General features: G+C 58.0%; 1 protein-coding gene across 2 annotated transcripts in view; it reads right to left on the reverse strand.

The window, feature by feature from the left end:
* The window catches only part of ADAP1 (ArfGAP with dual PH domains 1), a 64100-nt gene that overhangs the window by 27742 nt on the left and 18432 nt on the right, over positions 1 to 17926 (reverse strand). For both annotated transcript variants that reach the window (XM_025380920.1, XM_025380919.1), the window contains 2 exons: positions 16838 to 16968; positions 5706 to 5797 (listed from right to left, as the gene is read on the reverse strand). In XM_025380920.1, coding sequence (XP_025236705.1) covers positions 5706 to 5797; positions 16838 to 16968 — 223 coding nt within the window. The remainder of the gene's footprint in view (positions 1 to 5705; positions 5798 to 16837; positions 16969 to 17926) is intronic.

Consider the following 17926-nt stretch of genomic DNA (forward strand, 5'->3'; position numbering starts at 1 on the left):
GGTGTCTGAGTATCCTGTGGGATCTGAGGGGTCTCTGGCCCCCGGCCCCAGGTGTCTGAGTGTCCCCCACCTGCTATAACGGATCACCCCAAAACTCGGTCCCCGAAAGCAACACGAACGTATTGTCTTGGTCACAGAGGCCAAACATCTGAGATCAAGATGTCGGCAGAGCTGGTCCCCTCCGGATGTTCTGGGGAGAATCTGCTCCAGGGTCCCTCCCACCCCTGGAAGCCACCGGTGCCCCCACCTCGGCCGCTGTCCTCACCTGGCCTCCCCTGTGGGTTTCCCAGTCTCCCTCCCCTGTGGGGTTTGGGCCCACCCTACTCCAGGACAACCTCACGACCTTATCTTAACCTGAAGACATCTGCAAAGATCATACTTTTCTTTCTTTTAGAGACAGGGTCTCACTGTGTCTCCCAGGCTGGGGCACAGTGGTGTGATCACAGCTCACCGCAGCCTCCAATGCCTGCACTCAAGGATCCTCCTGCCTCGACCACCCGAGTAGCTGGGGCTAGAGGTGTGCTTGAGTAATTTCTTAATTTTTTATAGAGACGTGAGCTCACTATGTTGCCCAGGCTGGTCTGGAACACCTGGGGCCAATCCTCCCACCTGGGCCTCCTACAGTGCTGGGATTATAGGCATGAGCCTCGTGTCCAGACTCTATTTCCAGATAAGTTCACCTTCACAGGGCAGCAGGTTAAGACTTTAGGCCGGGCGTGGTGGCTCAAGCCTGTAATCCCCGCACTTTGGGAGGCCGAGACGGACGGATCACGAGGTCAGGAGATCGAGACCATCCTGGCTAACCTGATGAAACCCCGTCTCTACTAAAAACTACAAAAAACTAGCTGGGCGAGGTGGCAGGCGCCTGTAGTCCCAGCTACTCGGGAGGCTGAGGCAGAAGAATGGCGTAAACCCGGGAGGCGGAGCTTGCAGTGAGCTGAGATCCAGCCACTGCACTCCAGGCTGGGCGACAGATCAAGACTCTGTCTCAAAAAAAAAAAAAAAAAGACTTTAACACGTCTTTTTGGGGGACACCGTGCAGCTGCCTGAGCCGCTCTGGCTGTGTGACCATGGAGGAGTTGCCTCCCAGCACCCAGCGTCCTGTCTGTGACCCGAGGGTCACACAGTAGCCTCTCGGAGTCACGGGAGGACCCAAGGCCGCATGTGTGGAAGCCGGGGGCCTGTGGACGAGAGGCAGGTGCCAGGGATGGCTTTGACAACCACTGGCCTGCCAACAGCCCTCAGGGTGGGGCACCCACAGGGTCTGCAGCCCTGCCCTGGTGCGGACTGGGTCCCCAAGGCTCACACCCGCACACGAGGGCCTTCCAGGGCCTGGCACAGAAGCTTCCAGAAGCAGCAGCAGGAAGAGGAAGCCCGGGGAGTGAGCACCAGGAAGTCGGGGGCAGGACCCCATCCTGCCCAGCGGAGCCCTCCTGAAGCCCCTCATCACCTGAAAACCAGTACTGCCTGGAGCCCGCCCCACTCCCACAGCCCCGGAGGGGCTGCGCTGACACCCTCATGTGGTCACAAGGAGGGGGTCTTTGGGCACGTGGCAGCCAGGACACAAAACCACCGCGAAAGCGCCAACCACACACACCTCACCCCACGCCCCAGGATGTGTCCCAAGTTCCAGGGCTCCGGGGAGCCAGGCTTCAAGGACCCCCACAGCCACCCCTTCAAAGCCAGGGCCTGAGGGTCAGGTGGGTCCCCTCAACCCAGAGCAAAACGTGGGCTGGGGGCAGGGGGTTGGGCAGGTGCTCAGGGCGACGGCCTCCCCTAGGTGTGGACTCACAGGGGAAGAAGCTCTGAGCCCCAGAACCCACCTCCCCACAGGGCTCCCCTAGCTCAGGATGCCATGGGAGACCCCTCCCCGCTTTCCCCAGGGCGGGTCCCAGTGGCCACTGTGGCCTCCATAGGGGGTGCTGTTCACGCAGCTGGCAAGTCCATCCCTGAGGGTCCACTCCTGAGTGTGCCTTCTGCCCGAGTTCTGCCGGTTTCTACCACTGGGAGTTCAGGACACGGTCAACACCCTTCCTGGAGGCTTTGCTTCTAGAGAGTGGACCAATGGCTCACCCAAGTGGGTTTTTTCCCTTTTAATTACAGGAAAATAGCCAGGGTAGTGCCCATGACCCCGCCCACACCCCGGCCCCCCGCACCTGCCTCTCAGACCCCGCCCCGCCCATCAGACCCCGCCCCCGTCCCACCTCTCAATCCCTGCCCCGCCTCTCAGACCCTGCCCCCGCACCTGACTCTCAGACCCCGCCCCCGCACCTGACTCTCAGACCCCACCCCACCCCGCCCCTCAGACCCTGACCCTGCCCTGCCTCTCAGACCCCGCCCCCAAACCTGCCTCCCAGCCCCCACCCCGCCCCCCAGACCCCGCCCCTGCCCCGCCTCTCAGTCCCCAGCCCCCGGCCCCGCCTCCACTGTCTATCCTGGGTGTTTCTGAGGCTGCCACCACCTGAACTGTGACCCCATCCTGACCCCCAGGCCTGAGTGTGCCTTTATTTGGAAATATCGTGGTTGCAGATTCGTTGAGGCCAAACAGGAGCAGGGTGGCCCCCAATCCAATGTGGCCGGTGTCCTTAGGAAGGGGAATTAGGACACAGACAAGCACACAGGGCCCACCACGTGAGGAAGCACCCCAGAGAGGCCTCGGGAGAAGCAGCCTCGAGCCTCCAGCCTCCAGAGCCAGGAGAAAGTAGATTTCTGTTGCTCTGGGCTGCTGGGCGTGTGGTGCTCTGTTCCAGGAGCCCCAGACAGGGATGCAGAGCCCTGTCCAGCCGGGACACCTGCCCCAGAGGGGGCTTGCTGGGGCTGGGGGCTCCAAAGCTTTGCTGGGATGGGCAGAGAGGAGGCCCCAAGCAGGTGCTGCCAGCAGCCAAGGGCTCCTCCTGCAGCTTCCCTCACTTGCCCTGATCACCCCTGGCCACACAGGAAGCAGGGAGGGGCTGGTTTCCACCCAGAAGTAAAACCAAGCAGAGCAGCCGCACGACTTTCTTTCCCCCGATGTCAAGATAGAAACTGGAGAGCTCTGAGGGTGACACAGGAAGAGACAGGTCCCGGCCTCTGAGTCACAGGCCGCTGCTAAAGATAATTGCACGCAGGACCCTCTGCCCTCCCCTGAGGGCTCACCCTCCCCTCTTACAGGTGGGCAAACTGAGGCCCTGGGCCTCTGCTTGGCTGGAGGTGGGCATGGTGCTCATTCTGCCTGGAGGGACCCCCAGTGTGTGCTGGGAGGCCGCAGGGCATGCCATGGGGGGCCTTCCGGGACCCTGCTCCGGGCCCTGCCTGCCACTCTTAGCTCCTATGAAGATGCTACCCAGACATCTGTGCAGCAGCGCTTTCCCATAAAGACCTTCAACTCGGACCTGGGCTTGTCCAGGCTACACGGAGGCCGTGGGCACCAGGGCTGCTGGGGCTGGGAGAATCTCTGTGGGGGCAGAAGTGGGAGGAAGGTGGACAAGGCCCCTGCCCACCTTGCCAGGCTGGGTGGTTGGGCCCCCTGGGCCACAGAGCTGGACCACAAAATGGCAGGATGTAGGCACCTCCTGCCCTCCAGGTTACACAGCAGGTCCGCACTGCACCCCCACCCCCAGGTTACACAGCAGGTCCACACGGCACCCCCACCCCCAGGTTACACAGCAGGTCCGCGCTGCACCCCCAACCCTCCAGATGCATGCTGCACCCCTGCCATGCCACAGCATCCACGGCTCATACAGGGATTCACACCTCACCCCAGATGGTGGGCGTCAGCCCTGGGAGTCTCCTCACCCAGGACCCCACAGCAGCAGCCCCCGAGCCCACAAGCGTGTCCCCGCAGCCCCCCGCACCCATGTCTGCCCCTGGTCCCGACTCAGAACAGCCAGGGAGTGGGAGGAACTCGGATGCAGTGACCCAGGCCACAGAGCAGCCGGGGGCAGGGTGATAAAATAATGTCTCAAAAATAGCTGTGCTGGGCTCCGTGATTCATACCGAGAGCCCGGGGCAGGGCCAGGGCAGGGTTCCCCTGTGAGGGCTTGGCGGGGGAGAGAGCAGCTGGCACCCAGGGTCTCAGAATGAGAGTATGGGGGGCCAGGGCCCCAGGCCTGCCCAGGTGGGGAGAGGTGAGTGCATGGGGCTGAGCTGCCAGCCTGGAGCTTCTCAGCGGCAATATGGGGATTGCAGCTGGACCGGTCTCCAGGCTCACGGGAGGCTCATCAAGAAAACACCTGCCAAGCACCTGGACTGGGGCCTGGCATCATGGCCCTTTACCAATAATGCTGGACTGGGGCCCGGCACCATGGCCCTTTACCAATAACAAATCAACATGCAGTCAAAGAAACTGAGTCGCTCGTGGCCTGAACATACTTCCAGCCCCTGCTCCCCAAAGACCCCCAGAGGGCTGGTTCGCACTGCAATCTCAGCTCTTTAGGAGACTGAGGCAGGGGGATCACTTGAGCCCAGGAATTTGCAGCCAGCCTGGGCAATGTAGGGAGACCCCATCTCTATATTTTAAAAAAAAAAAAGGCCCAGGGTGGTTTGTAGGGTTGCAGCCAGGAAGTCCATCCTTCCTCCCCTCTCCCTCCTCCCTCTTCCCTCTGGCTCCCCTCCACCCTACCACCCAATCCCCACCCACCTTCCAGAGGCCTTTGGATCCAGTGAGGACCCCTGACCCCACTGCCCCCTCATGGAGCTCACTGGAGGGGGCACAGATCCCAAACAGGGCCCCGGACGCGGGGGAAGGCCCCCTGGTCACTGCAGTCCCCACCAGCAGCTCCTGGGCGGGCAGAGCCCAGGCTGTCTCAGCCCCCAAGTCAGGGCAAAGCCAGCAACAGCACTTGGGCCCCTCAGGGCCTGGGAGGCCAGGCGCCCGCCGCTTTCCTGCAGCGCCGTTGGGTCACACCCAAACCCTGCACCCAGCTCATGCTTGGGGTGTCTCTGTGGGGTGGGCCCTCCACTCAGTGGGTTCACGGAGTGAGTCAACGGAGGGAGGTGCTGAGCAAACAAGAGGCTGGGCGGTGCCCGGTGGGGCTGGGATTGAACCAGAGCAGGAAACATGGGGGGCTGGGAGGGCACCCAGTGGCCACACGTCCTTCCCTTATGACAGGTGTGAGAGGGTCAGTGCGAACAGTCAGGCCGGGCCCTGTGTCACCTGTCATTCCCACTGTCCGGGCAGATGGGGAGACTGAGGCTTGGAGGGGTGGGTTTTGGTGGAGGTGGCTGATGTGAGGCTGAGCAGGCCTCATTTCCTCTCTCTCCACAACCTCCTGACCCCAGGATGCCCAGAGGACTGGGTCTCAGGCTTCCCCAACCGGCCACCGGTACCCACGTCTGCTCCTGCCCCAAGGAGCCAGGGCAGGCCCCGAACAACAGCAGCCCCTCCCGTCCTCCTCCCAGACCGCCGGGAGCACCTGGGAGTCCCCCTCAGATCCACCTGAGACCCCCAAGGCCCCAGAGAACTCAGGTGGGCTGCAGCTACTGATGCAGAATGACCTTTCCAGCCCCCACCCCAGCGCCCACCGCCCCCCACCCCAGAACCAAAGCCCAGTGGCGGGCAGCAGACACAGGCAGCACCTCGGGGTCCGGGGGACTCAGCTGCGGCTGGCTTCTCCCGGACCCTGTGGGCGGCACCCAACTCCCCACGCTGCCGGGTCCTCCCGGGGCCATCTCGGAACTGCCCAGCACTGTTGACCACGGCCCTGACAAGGCCCCTTTGTACTCACTGGCAGTCGGAGGGCGTGGGCCGGTAGTAGAAGGAGGGTACTTTGGACTCGAACCTGGCTCTCGCGGCATCGTTCCCGTGGGAGGCCAGGAACTGCAAGAGAGGAGCGGCCAGGTCAGAGGCCTGGGGTCCCAGGGGTAGTCCAGGAGGTGCTGGCTGCGCTCAGGGCTGTCACTGCAGGGACCCGCAGACCAAGGCTCCAAGGCCTCTGCCAGCGCCAGGACGGGAACCCCCACCTCCTCCTGCCCCAGGGACACCATTTCTGAGTGATGGACCCTCCCCTGGCACAGGGAAGGAGCCAGCGTCCAATGGGGTCCCGGCAAAGAGGGCCCAGGGGCCAGGCCCCTCTTGAGGATGGGTCTGAGGTTTGCCCCACTGGTTCAACCCCCAAGTCCACCCACACCAGCCATCCTGAGTCCACCCACACTGCATGTCCCGTGGGAGAGAGCTGGCTGCATCCTGTGACCCCCATCTCTGCCCTAGAGGGCAGGGACTTCCCCGTTCACCCAGCTCCCCAGCTCACATTTAGCAAAGAGCCAACAGGCGCCAGACATGGGGGCCTGGAGAGGGACTGGTGAGCGAGAGACCCAGACGTGGCCGGGACAGAGTCTCCGAGAGGACTCTGCAGGGACACACTGCAGGGACCCACAACACATTTATAAAACAGGCTGATGGAGAAGGAAATGGTGCTGTGAAGCAGGGGAGGAGCTCCAGGAAGCTGGAATTCCAGGAGGCTGGCGTTCCAGGAGGCTGATGCTCCAGGAGGCTGGCACATGGACTGTGCTCCTGGCAGGTGCAAAGACCCTGAGGATGGATGCTGGCATTGACCCTGCCGCCAGCCAGATGTGGTGAGCCTCGAGCGGGGCAGGAGGGGCCACCACACCCCACGTCAGCCCTGAGGGCATGGGAGAGGCTCTGCTTGCTATGCTCTAAGCCCCCGAGGGAGCCACTGTTTGCACCTTCAAGCTCCTGAATGCAGCTCGCCTGAGGCCGTGGCCAGGCCCAGCCAGACAGACGTCCCCTAACATCACCCTGCTCCGAGGATCACACGGCCATAAACGGGGAGGGCCCAGAGGAGTAGCTGGAGAAATCACAAGCAACAAGAGGCTGGCACTGATGTAAAATCTGAAAACGAATGGCTTTTCCGTAGAAAAATACAAGGAGAGATCCTGCCACCAACAGCAACAGGACAAATTGTCTGAGTCATTGGATGGGAAACGTCCCAGGTCTCCACGGGAAAACCGGCGTGTGCTCCCGAGGATGCAGAGGAGCCTCGACCAGAGACACAGGGAGGTGGAGAAATGTCTCCTCGCGGGAGTCTACGTGTTTTTTAAAACTGCCAAAGGCCGGGCGCGGTGGCTGAAACCTGTAATCCCAGCACTTTGGGAGGCCAAGACGGGCAGATCACGAGGTCAGGAGATCGAGATCATCCTGGCTAACACGGTGAAACCCCGTCTCTACTAAAAATACAAAAAATGAGCCTGGTGAAGTGGCAGGCACCTGTAGTCCCAGCTACTCGGGAGGCTGAGGCAGGAGAATGGCATGAACTCGGGAGGCAGAGCTTGCAGTGAGCTGAGATCGTGCCACTGCACTCCACCCTGGGCGACAGAGCAAGACTCTGTCTCAAAAATAAATAAATAAATAAATAAATAAATAAATAAATAAAATAACTGCCAAAAAACAGCAACAAAATTTATTATTATTATGTATTTTTTTTAACCTAGAAATGGTTCTAAAGTTTAAAAAATTAACTAGGCCGGGCACGGTGGCTCAAGCCTGTAATCCCAGCACTTTGGGAGGCCGAGACGGGCGGATCACAAGGTCAGGAGATCGAGACCAACCTGGCTAACACGGTGAAAACCCGTCTCTACTAAAAAAATACAAAAAACTAGCCAGGTGAGGTGGCGGGCGCCTGTAGTCCCAGCTACTCAGGAGGCTGAGGCAGGAGAATGGCGTAGACCCGGGAGGCAGAGCTTGCAATGAGCTGAGATCTGGCCACTGCACTCCAGCCTGGGCGACAGAGCAAGACTCTGTCTCACAAAAAAAAAAAAAAAAAAAATTAACAAGGGACAGCCAGGGACAGGGGCTCATGTCTGTAGTCCCAGCACTTTGGGAAGCCAAGGTGGGAGAACCACTTGAGCCCAGGAGTTCAAGACCACTCTGGGCAACATAGTGAGACCCTGTCTCTCAATAAATAAATAAATAAATAAATAAAGCCAGGTGTGATGGCGCACACCTGTGGTCCCAGCTATTAGGGAGGCCCAGGTGGTAAGATGGCCTGAACCTGGGAGTTTGAGGTTGCAGTGGGCTATGATCGTGCCACTGAACTCCAGCCTGGGCGGCAGAACAAGACCCTGTCTCTACTGGATGCAGCGGCTCATGCCTGTAATCCCAGCACTTTGGGAGGCCGAGGCGGGAGGATCCCTTGAGCCCAAGAGGTCAAGGCTATGAGCTCTGGTTACACCACTGCACTCCAGCATGGGAAAAAGAGCAAGATCCTATCTCTGCAAAAAAAAGGAAAGTAAAAATAAAAAATAAATAAATGGGTAAGGGTTTTAAAAATTACTTTTACATATGTATACATATATGTATACTTTTAACTTGTTTTAATAGAGATGAGATTCCACTCTTTTGCCCAGGCTGGTCTCAAACTCCTGGACTCAAGCCATCGTCCCACCTCAGCTTAAAAATGGGGAAGGATTTGAGGCTGGGCGCAGTGGCTCACGCCTGTAATCCCAGCACTTTGGGAGGCCAAGGTGGGCGGATCACAAGGTCAGGAGATCAAGACCATCCTGGCTAACACAGTGAAACCCCGTCTCTGCTAAAAGTACAAAAAATTAGCCGGGCATGGTGGTGGGCACCTGTAGTCCCAGCTACTGGGGAGGCTGAGGCAGGAGAATGGTGTGAACCTGGGAGGCGGAGATTGCAGTGAGCCGAGATCGCACCACTGCACTCCAGCCTGGGTGACAGAGTGAGACTCCGTCTCAAAAAAAATAAATAATAAAATAAAAATAAATAAATAAATGGGGAAGGATTTGAATTGACATTTCTCCAAAGAAGATGCACAAATGGCCACTCAGCCACACAAAGGCACTCAGCACTGTTAGCCATCAGGGGAACGCAGATCAAAACCTCAATGAGCTACCACCTCTCCCCCCTCAGATGGCAAGGTCAAAGTGGCACAGGGGAGTGTGCTGGAGAGGATGTGGAGAGATCAGAGCCCCCGTACGCTGCTGGTGGGAACCTCCGGCTGTGGTGACTAACAGTCCGGCAGTTCCTCAAAATGGTAAACAGAGTTACCATAGAGCCCAGCAATTCCTCTGCACCCTAAGAGATGCGAAGACCCAGAGACATGCACACGAACATTCACGGCGCATTCTTAGTGACAGCTAAGAATGGGAACAAGCCCCAGGTCCGTAAACAGAAGCACAGATAAACTAAATGTGATTGAGCCACACCATGGAGGGTTCCTCAGCCATAAAGAGGAATGCCAGCCGGGTGCGGTGGCTCACGCCTGTCATCCCAGCACTTCGGGAGGCAGAGGTGGGCAGATCATGAGGTCAGGAGTTCAAGACCAGCCTGCGCAACATGATGAGACCTCGTCTCTACCGAAAATACAAAAATTAGCCGGGCATGGTGGTGGGTGCCTGTAATCCCAGCTACTCAGGAGGCTGAGGCAGGAGAATCGCTTGAACCTGAGAGGCAAAGCTTGCAGTGAGCTGAGATCGTGCCACTGCACTCCAGCCTGGGCGACAGAGTGAGACTCTGTCTCAAAAAAAAAAAAAAAAAAAAAAAAGAGCAGCCAGGCGCAGTGGCTCGCGCCTGTAATCCCAGCACTTTGGGAGGCCAAGGTGGGCGGATCACAAGGTCAGGAGATCGAGACCATCCTGGCTAACATGGTGAAACCCCGTCTCTACTAAAAATACAAAAAATTAGCCGGCGTGGTGGCAGCACCTGTAGTCCCAGCTACTCGGGAGGCTGAGACAGGAGAATCACTTGAACCTGGGAGGCAGAGCTTGCAGTGAGCCAAGATCGTGCCACTGCACTCCAGCCTGGGCGACAGAGTGAGACTCCATCCCCCCGCCCCCCCAAAAAAACAAAACAAAACAAAAAAAAGAGCAGCGCAATTCTGACACACGCTACTACCCAGGTGATTGCTGGACACCAGAAGGAAACCAGACACAAAACACCGCACGCGTCGGCCGCATGTGGCAGCTCACACCTATGATCCCAGCACTTTGGGAGGCTGAGGTGGGAGGATCGCTTGAGCCCAGGAGTTCGGGACCAGCTTAAGCAACATAGTGACACCCTGTCTCAAAAAAAAAAAAAAAAAAAAAAGACCACATATCGTGTGATTCCATCTGTTTGAAATGTTCAGAACAAGCAAATCCACAGAGACACGAAGCAGCTCTGTCTACATTCAGTAACGGCTGGGGCGGTGGCGATGGGAGGGGGGTGAGTACGGGCTGCGTTGGGATATTAAAATGTCCTGGAATTAGACAGTGGTGATGGTCGTGCAGCCCTGTGGCTTCACTAAAGCTACTGAACTGTACACTTTACAGGAGTGACTTGTATGTGGATTATACCTCAATAAACCTGTTATCAAAAAATAACCCTCAGGGTTGGGTGCAGTGGCTCAAGCCTGTAATCCCAGCACTTGGGAGACTGAAGCAGGAGGATCACTTGAGGCCAGGAGTTCAAGACCATCCTGGGCAACACAGTGAGACCCCGTCTCTACAAAACATACAAAAATTAGCCAGGTGTGGTGGTGCACGTCTGTAGTTCCATCTGCTCAGGAGGCTGAGGTGAGAGGATGGTTTGAGCCCAGGAGCTTGAGGCTGCAGTGAGCTGTGATTGTGCCACCGCCCTCCAGCCTGGGTGACAGAGCAAGACTGTCTCAAACAAAACAAAACAAAACAAAAACAAAAACAAACAAACAGGCCGGGTGCGGTGGCTCAAGCCTGTGATCCCAGCACTTTGGGAGGCCAAGACAGGTGGATCATGAGGTCAGGAGATCGAGACCATCCTGGCTAACCCGGTGAAACCCCGTCTCTACTAAAAAAACACAAAAAATTAGCCGGGCGAGGAGGCGGGCACCTGGAGTCTCAGCTACTCGGGAGGCTGAGGCAGGAGAATGGCCTAAACTCGGGAGGCGGAGCTTGCAGTGAGCTGAGATCCGGCCACTGTACTCCAACCTGGGCGACAGAGCGAGACTCCGTCTCAAAACAAACAAACAAACAAACAAACAAACACAAACAAAAACCCTGTGGCAAAGAAGGCCTCTTTATGTATGCTATAGACCCTAAAACCACAATATAAAAGGTTGACCACTTTGACTATGTCGAAGTAAAAATTTCCATGGCAAAAACCACCATGAGCAAATTCGAAAGACAACCTAGAAAAAAATGTTTTTCGTATCTCAAAGGATGAATTTCTCTAACATACCAGGAACCCCTAGAAGATGAAAACAGCTAACATTGCAGCAGAAAGGCAGGCAAAGGTGTGAAGAGACTTCACAGGCAAGAAAACACAGGGCCGGGCGCAGTGGCTCACGCCTGTAATCCCAGCACTTTGGGAGGCCAAGGCAGGTGGATCATGAGGTCAGGAGATCAAGACCATCCTGGCTAACACAGTGAAACCCCATCTCTAATGAAAAAAAAATTAGCCGGGCCGGGCGTGGTGGTAGGCACCTGTAGTTCCAGCTACTCGGGAGGTTGAGGTAGGAGAATGGCGTGAACCCGGGAGGTGGAGCTTGCAGTGAGCTGAGATTGCGTCACTGCACTCTGGCCTGGGCAACAGAGTGAGACTCTGTCTCAAAAAAAAAAAAAAAAAGAAAAAGAAAAGAGATCCTGAGAACAACCTCTCACTCATCAGAGCAGCAAAGGAGAAGGCCTGGGCGGCCAGTGTGCTGGGGAGGAGGCAGCAAATACCCCCACAGCGTACTGGGCAGGAGGCGGCAAATACCCCCACGGCGTGCTGAGGAGGAGGCAGCAAACACCCCCACGGTGTGCTGGGGGCATGTGAGCAGTTACAGTGGGGAGTTTGGCAAACATGTCTCCAAAATTACCAAGCCACGTAACTTTTGAACTTGCACTTTCACTTCTAGGAATTTAGGCCACCAATGTACTTCCACATGTGCAAAGTGACGCATCAGTGAGGCTGCTTGCCGGCCCAGCGGGAACGGCAGGAACAGTCTGGAAACGACTGGCATGTGCAGCCCAAGGGGACATGGCAAGCAGGCCGTGGTTCCCCCTAGGAGGGCGAGGGGCTCCGCGTGCTCTCAACAGGCAAAGAACGTCTCTCAGAAGCACACGCTAGGCCCGGCGCTGTGGCACACACCTGTCATCCCAGCATTTCAGGAGGATCATTTGAGTCCAGGAGTTTCAGACCAGCCTGGCCAATATAGCAAGACCCCATCACTACAAAAAATTTTTTAAAAAAATTAGCCAGGGCTGGCGCAGTGGCTCACATCTGTAATCCCAGAACTTTGGGAGGCCAAGGCGGGGTGGATCACCTGAGGCCAAGAGTTCAAGGCCAGCGTGGCCAAAATGGCAAAACCCCGTCTCTATTAAAAATACAAAAATTGGCCGGGCGCGGTGGCTCAAGCCTGTAATCCCAGCACTTTGGGAGGCCGAGACGGGCGGATCACGAGGTCAGGAGATCAAGACCATCCTGGCTAACATGGTGAAACCCTGTCTCTACTAAAAAAAATACAAAAAACTAGCCAGGCGAGGTGGCGGTCGCCTGTAGTCTCAGCTACTTGGGAGGCTGAGGCAGGAGAATGGCGTAAACCCGGGAGGCAGAGCTTGCAGTGAGCTGAGATCTGGCCACTGCACTCCAGCCCGGACGACAGAGCAAGACTCCGTCTCAAAAAAAAAAAAAAAAAATTAGCTGGGCATGGTGGCACGCATCTGTGATCCCAGCTACTCGGGAGGCTGAAGCAGGAGAATTGCTTGAATGTGGGAGGTGGAGGTTGCAATGAACTGAGATCATGCCACTGCACTCCAGCCTGGGCAACAGAGTGAGACTCTGTCTCTAAAAAAAAAAAATTAGCCAGGCATGGTGGTGTATGCCTATGGTCCTAGCTACTTCTTGGGAGGCTGAGGCAGGAGGATCATTTGAGCCTAAAAGTTCAAGGCTGTAGTGAACTATGATAGCGCCACTGAACTCCAGCCTGGGCGACAGAGTGAGACCGTGTCTCAGAAAAAAAAAAAGAGAGAGAGAAAGGAAGGAAGGAGGGTAGGGAGGGACGGAGGGACGGAGGGAGAGAAGAAAGGAAGGCAGGAGGTAAGGAGGGAGGGAGGGAGGGAGCGAGGCCCACACAGACCCCTGGCTGCCTGACCAGGGTGGGGGCGGTACTCAGAGGCGGGAGACAGGGAAGCAGACAGCTCCCTTCTGCAACTGCCCTTGGAACCTGCTGAATGTGTCACTAAATTGTCGAAATACATTAAATAAGGTAGAGATAACCCACGTGTCCATCTGAGGGTGAATGAATAAAGCAAAGGTGTTCCATCCACACAGGGCACGTTCTCTGGCCTTGAAAGGGACGAAGCTGTCACACAGGCTGCAGCATGATGGGCCTCCGGGACCCAGCACAGCGGGAAAGGAGTCGGACGCCGAAGCCCACACACCATGCGATCCCATTTGTAAAAGTCCAGAACCCACAAACCTACACGGAGAGAAAGTGGATTTGCAGCTGCTTCGGGCTGGGCGGGGTGAGAGTCAAAAGGCACAGACTTTCTTTCTAGGGTGATGAAAATGTCCCAATATTGGCTGCAGCGAAGTTTGCACAACTCTGTGAATTTACTAGAAAACCTTCAACTGTGTACTATACATGGTGAATTGTATGGCTGTGAATTGCATCTCAGTGAAGCAGTTGTTTTAAAAGGTATTATCAAGGAATAGAAAACTGGCGGGAGAAAAACATAAAATGTGAAGAGAAGGAAAGAAGAGGAGAATCCTCGATTCCTGGCCCTTTAACCTTGGTCCGGTTCTCAGCGATGACCACCTCGGGCTCGTTTCTCCCTTAGGGGTAGGAGCAGGCTTAGCCCCTGGATGTCCCCGCTGACCACCAGCCCAGGAATGGCCAAGGGGCCTGAGTGCAGGGAGCCATGGGGGGCCCAGTGCAGCCCCCACCCCACAGAGTCCCCGGCAAGAAGCCGGACTGAGACCCAGCTCTGCCCGGGGGCCAGGGTGCAGACGCTCTCAGGGGCCAAGCCCCCAGGCCTGCCTGAGATTCATGTTTGATTTTCATCGCATGAGTGAACGTGCAGACAACAGAACGGGGATGGAACCTCCTTGTGGCCCCCCACTCAGTGCTCTCCCAAAGCCCCCATCGCACCAGACCTCTGCAGCAGGAATCAGGGTTTTTTTTTGTTTTTTTTGTTTTTTTTTTTTTTGAGACAGAGTCTTGCTCTGTCTCCCAGGCTGGAGTGCAGTGGCACGATCTCGGTTCACGGTTCACTGCAAGCTCCACCTCCCGGGTTTGCGCCATTCTCCTGCCTCAGCCTCCTGAGTGGCTGGGACTACAGGCACTCGGGATCCTGGCTAATTTTTTTGTATTTTCAGTAGAGATGGGGTTTCACCATGTTAGCCAGGATGGTCTCGATCTCCTGACCTCGTGATCCGCCCGCCTCAGCCTCCCAAAGTGCTAGGATTACAGGCATGAGCCACAGCGCCCAGCCAGGGGTTTCTTGGTAATACCCACGGTGGGCCCTCCCCAGCCTTCCTCTCCAGCCTTCCCCTCCGGCCATCACCCCAGGCAGATCAGGACAGCACCAAGGTGGCCCCTGTCCTCTCCTGCTGATTACATTTAGGGTTTTTCCAATAACAGTGAACGCCCCACCCCTGGGCCTTTGCCCCATTTGCCCTGTAATTATGGGGACAATGGGCAGGTCTTCTCCCTGAGCCGAGGAGTCTGCGCCCCCATAGGCCCTCCAGGGACTCACCGCTGTTTCCTCCAGGAGTGATGGCAGAGTGACTTGGAGATGGGACACTCATCCCATCATCTTTCTGACATTGGCCATTGGTCCCCTGTTGACCAGGGAGGGGGACGGTCCAGGGGCCACCCTGCCTATTTTTTAGGGAAGGAAATGGAGGCTCAGACAAGCCCACAGCCTGGTGAAGGGACGGATATCACATCCCAGTGTTCCCCCTTGGGTCAGTGAAGGTGGGTCAAAGGCGGTGAGCCCAAGGTGGGCCGGGGTCCTGAGGGGATTCGCAGGGATGCCCTCAACTCAGAGTGTGGGGGATCACGGCGTTAAATGCAGAAGCTGATTTGGGGTTGCCCTGGGTGGGTCAGGGACTCTGCTGTCCCTGGGTCTTTTTCTGTCTCCCAGGCTGGAGTGCAGAGATGCCATCACAACTCATTGCAGCCTCAAATTCCTTGGTTCAGCCGGGCACGGTGGCTCAGGCCTGTCATCCCAGCACTTTGGGAGGCTGAGGTGGGTGGATCACCTGAGGTCAGGAGTTCAAGACCAGCCTGGCCAACATGGTGAAACCCCATCTCCACTAAAAATACAAAAATTAGCTGGACATGGTCGTGTGCACCTGTAATCCCAGTCACTCAGGAGGCTGAGGCATGAGAATTGCTTAAGCCAGGGAGGCAGAAGTCACAGTGAGCTGAGATCACTCCGGCCTGGGTGACAAAGCCAGACTCCGTCTCAAAAAAAAAAAAGAATTCCTGGGCTCAGGTGATCCTCCTGCCTCAGCCTCCTGAGTGGCTGGGATTACAGGCACCACCCCCACGCCAGGCCGAGGCACTGGGATCCCAGCTGTGATTTCTAACAAGCCCCAAGGTGTGACCCCTGCACCAAGGCTGCCTGTTAGAAGCAAATAAGCTACTCCTGACCAGGGGCCGGGGCCAGTGGTGTCAGGGAGCCAGGGGCTGGGGTCAGTGGTGGTGCACAGCCGGGGGCTGGGGTCAGTGGTGGAGCACAGCCAGGGGCCGGGGCCAGTGGTGTCGGGGAGCCGGGGGCTGGGGTCAGTGGTGCTGGAGAGCCAAGGGCTGGGGTCAGTGGTGGTGCACAGCCGGGGGCTGGGGTCAGTGGTGCTGGAGAGCCAGGGGCTGGGGTCAGTGGTCCTGGAGAGGGGGTGCCAGAGTCAGTGGTGTTGGAGAGTAGGGGCCCACGGTCAGTGGTGCTGGAGAGCGGGGAGACACGCATAGGAGGCCACCAGCCTCTACGACCCTCCCCATCCCCACAGCAGCCCCCAGACCACCGCTCTCACCTCCATGCGGCCCCTAGGTCCCGCTCACCAGCAGCCAGGCAGATCAGTGGCTCCAAGACCCCAAGTCCCACAAGTGGGGCTAGGGTGACCCTCCCACTGGGGTCTTCAGGGCCCCACATTCCATCTGAGCTGCAGCCCCCAGCCGGGGTCTTGTTCCTTCTCCACCGGCCTTGGGGTCTTCCTATGGGGGCCCTTCCTGCTGCCTCCAGCATGCCTGACCTCCCCCTGCATGCCAGGGCTTCCTGGTTGGCTCACACCCATCTCCCTCCCCAGAGAGGCGTCTCTAGGGCCCCACCAAGCATCTGTGGCCGGAGTCCCTGCCTGGCCCTGCTAAGTGCTCCGTGAAGCTGCTTCAGGTGCACAGGTAAGAGGTGGGCAGTGGCTGTGTCACCTCAGAGGCTGCCCAGGGGACAGGTAATGGAGCTGTACACGGACGGCAGCGGGTCAGGGTGCACAGGGACTGCAGGGTAAATGCGGCCCTGACTCTGGGTCCTGTGGCGCGGCCTGGGACGCTGCATTCTGTTTCCTTAGAGACAGGGTCTCTGTTACCCTGAACCGAATGCTCCAGGAGTGGGGATTTGAGGGGAGCGCTCCCGAGCTCCCAGGGCACGGGAATCGGGACCCGCCTTCACTCCCTGGCCCACCACACACACCTGGAGCTGTTCACAGAAAGGCTGGACCCAGCAGGGGGTGGGTGGAGTAGCCACACAGGACAGGCCGCTGGAGAGGGGGCGGGGTCCTGCGCCGCCCTGGCCTCCGCAGCCTGGGTCCAGCCAGCCAGGCCCCTCAGAGCAGCCCAAGGCCCCAGGGGGGCACAGCCAGGCCGTGCGGCGTCTCTGGCTCCAGAGACCTGGGCTGGAGCCACCCGGGGACTGCGCGGGTCCCCCCGCCCCTCCCCCGCCGTACCTCCACTTGGGCCTCGTCCCAGGCGTCCAGGCGGACGGACTTCACCTTGCTGACCTGGGGGATGTTCCGGTGGATTCCCGAGCAGCTGAGGCAGATGAAGACTCCCAGAGTGTAGGAGGCCCAGTCGGGATCTGCAAGGCAGAGCCGGACGTTCACAGAGGCTCAGCCCAGGGACCCCGGAGGGAGGGTGGTCAGAGCCTCGGGTCAGGCTCAGGAGCCCCCGGCCATGCAGTGGAGGCTTCAGAGGAGACCCCTGGGGACACCTGGCCCCGTGCGCCCCCAGGCACCTAACCCCAGCTCCCCTTGCCCTCTGCCGGGTGCAGACGGAGCTCTCCCCGGACACTCCCAGCATCTGAGCAAGCGGGTCTGCACAGGCTCCCTGCCGGGTGCCGGGAACCTCCAGCAGAGGCTGGCCCACAGGAGCCCATGCCCCGGGCTGGAGGGCACCCAGCACTCCTGAGGACTGGATCCACGTGGTTCCCTGGTGTCCGCTGCCCTGGGAGACGTCTGTGGGCCCGAATCCTCCTGGGTGAGGGGGCCAAGATTGGAAACTTCAGATAGGATCTGAGTGCGGGGGTGCCCCCGAAGGACGGACCGTAGCCGCGGATGACGATGCACCGTGCGTGGGGTGACAGCGCGCGGCCAGCACTTTGTGATAACGGCCTTTGGCTCCACCCTGCATGCGGCCTGTCCAGCGATTCCACGTCTCCATGTCTGGTTTGCCTTAAACGGTCCAACAAAGCTGGGCACGGTGACTCACGCCTGTAATCCTAGCGCTATGGGAGGCTGAGGCAGCAGAATCTTTTTTTTTTTCTTTTTTTTGAGACAGAGTCTGTTGCCCAGGCTGGAGTGCAGTGGCGTGATCTCGGCTCGCTGCAACCTCTGCCTCCCAGGTTCAAGCGATTCTCCTGCCTCAGCCTCCCGATCAGCAAGGCACGCCCCACCACGCCCGCCTAACTTTTGTATTTTTAGTGGAGATGGGGTTTCATCATGTTGGCCAGGCTGGCCTTGAAATCTTGACCTCAAGTAATCCACCCACTTGGCCTCCTAAAGTGATGGGATGGCAGGCGTGAGCCACTGCGCGGGGTG

The sequence above is a fragment of the Theropithecus gelada genome, chromosome 3, assembly GCF_003255815.1.
Source record: "Theropithecus gelada isolate Dixy chromosome 3, Tgel_1.0, whole genome shotgun sequence".
In the NCBI taxonomy this organism is placed as follows: Eukaryota; Metazoa; Chordata; class Mammalia; order Primates; family Cercopithecidae; genus Theropithecus; species Theropithecus gelada.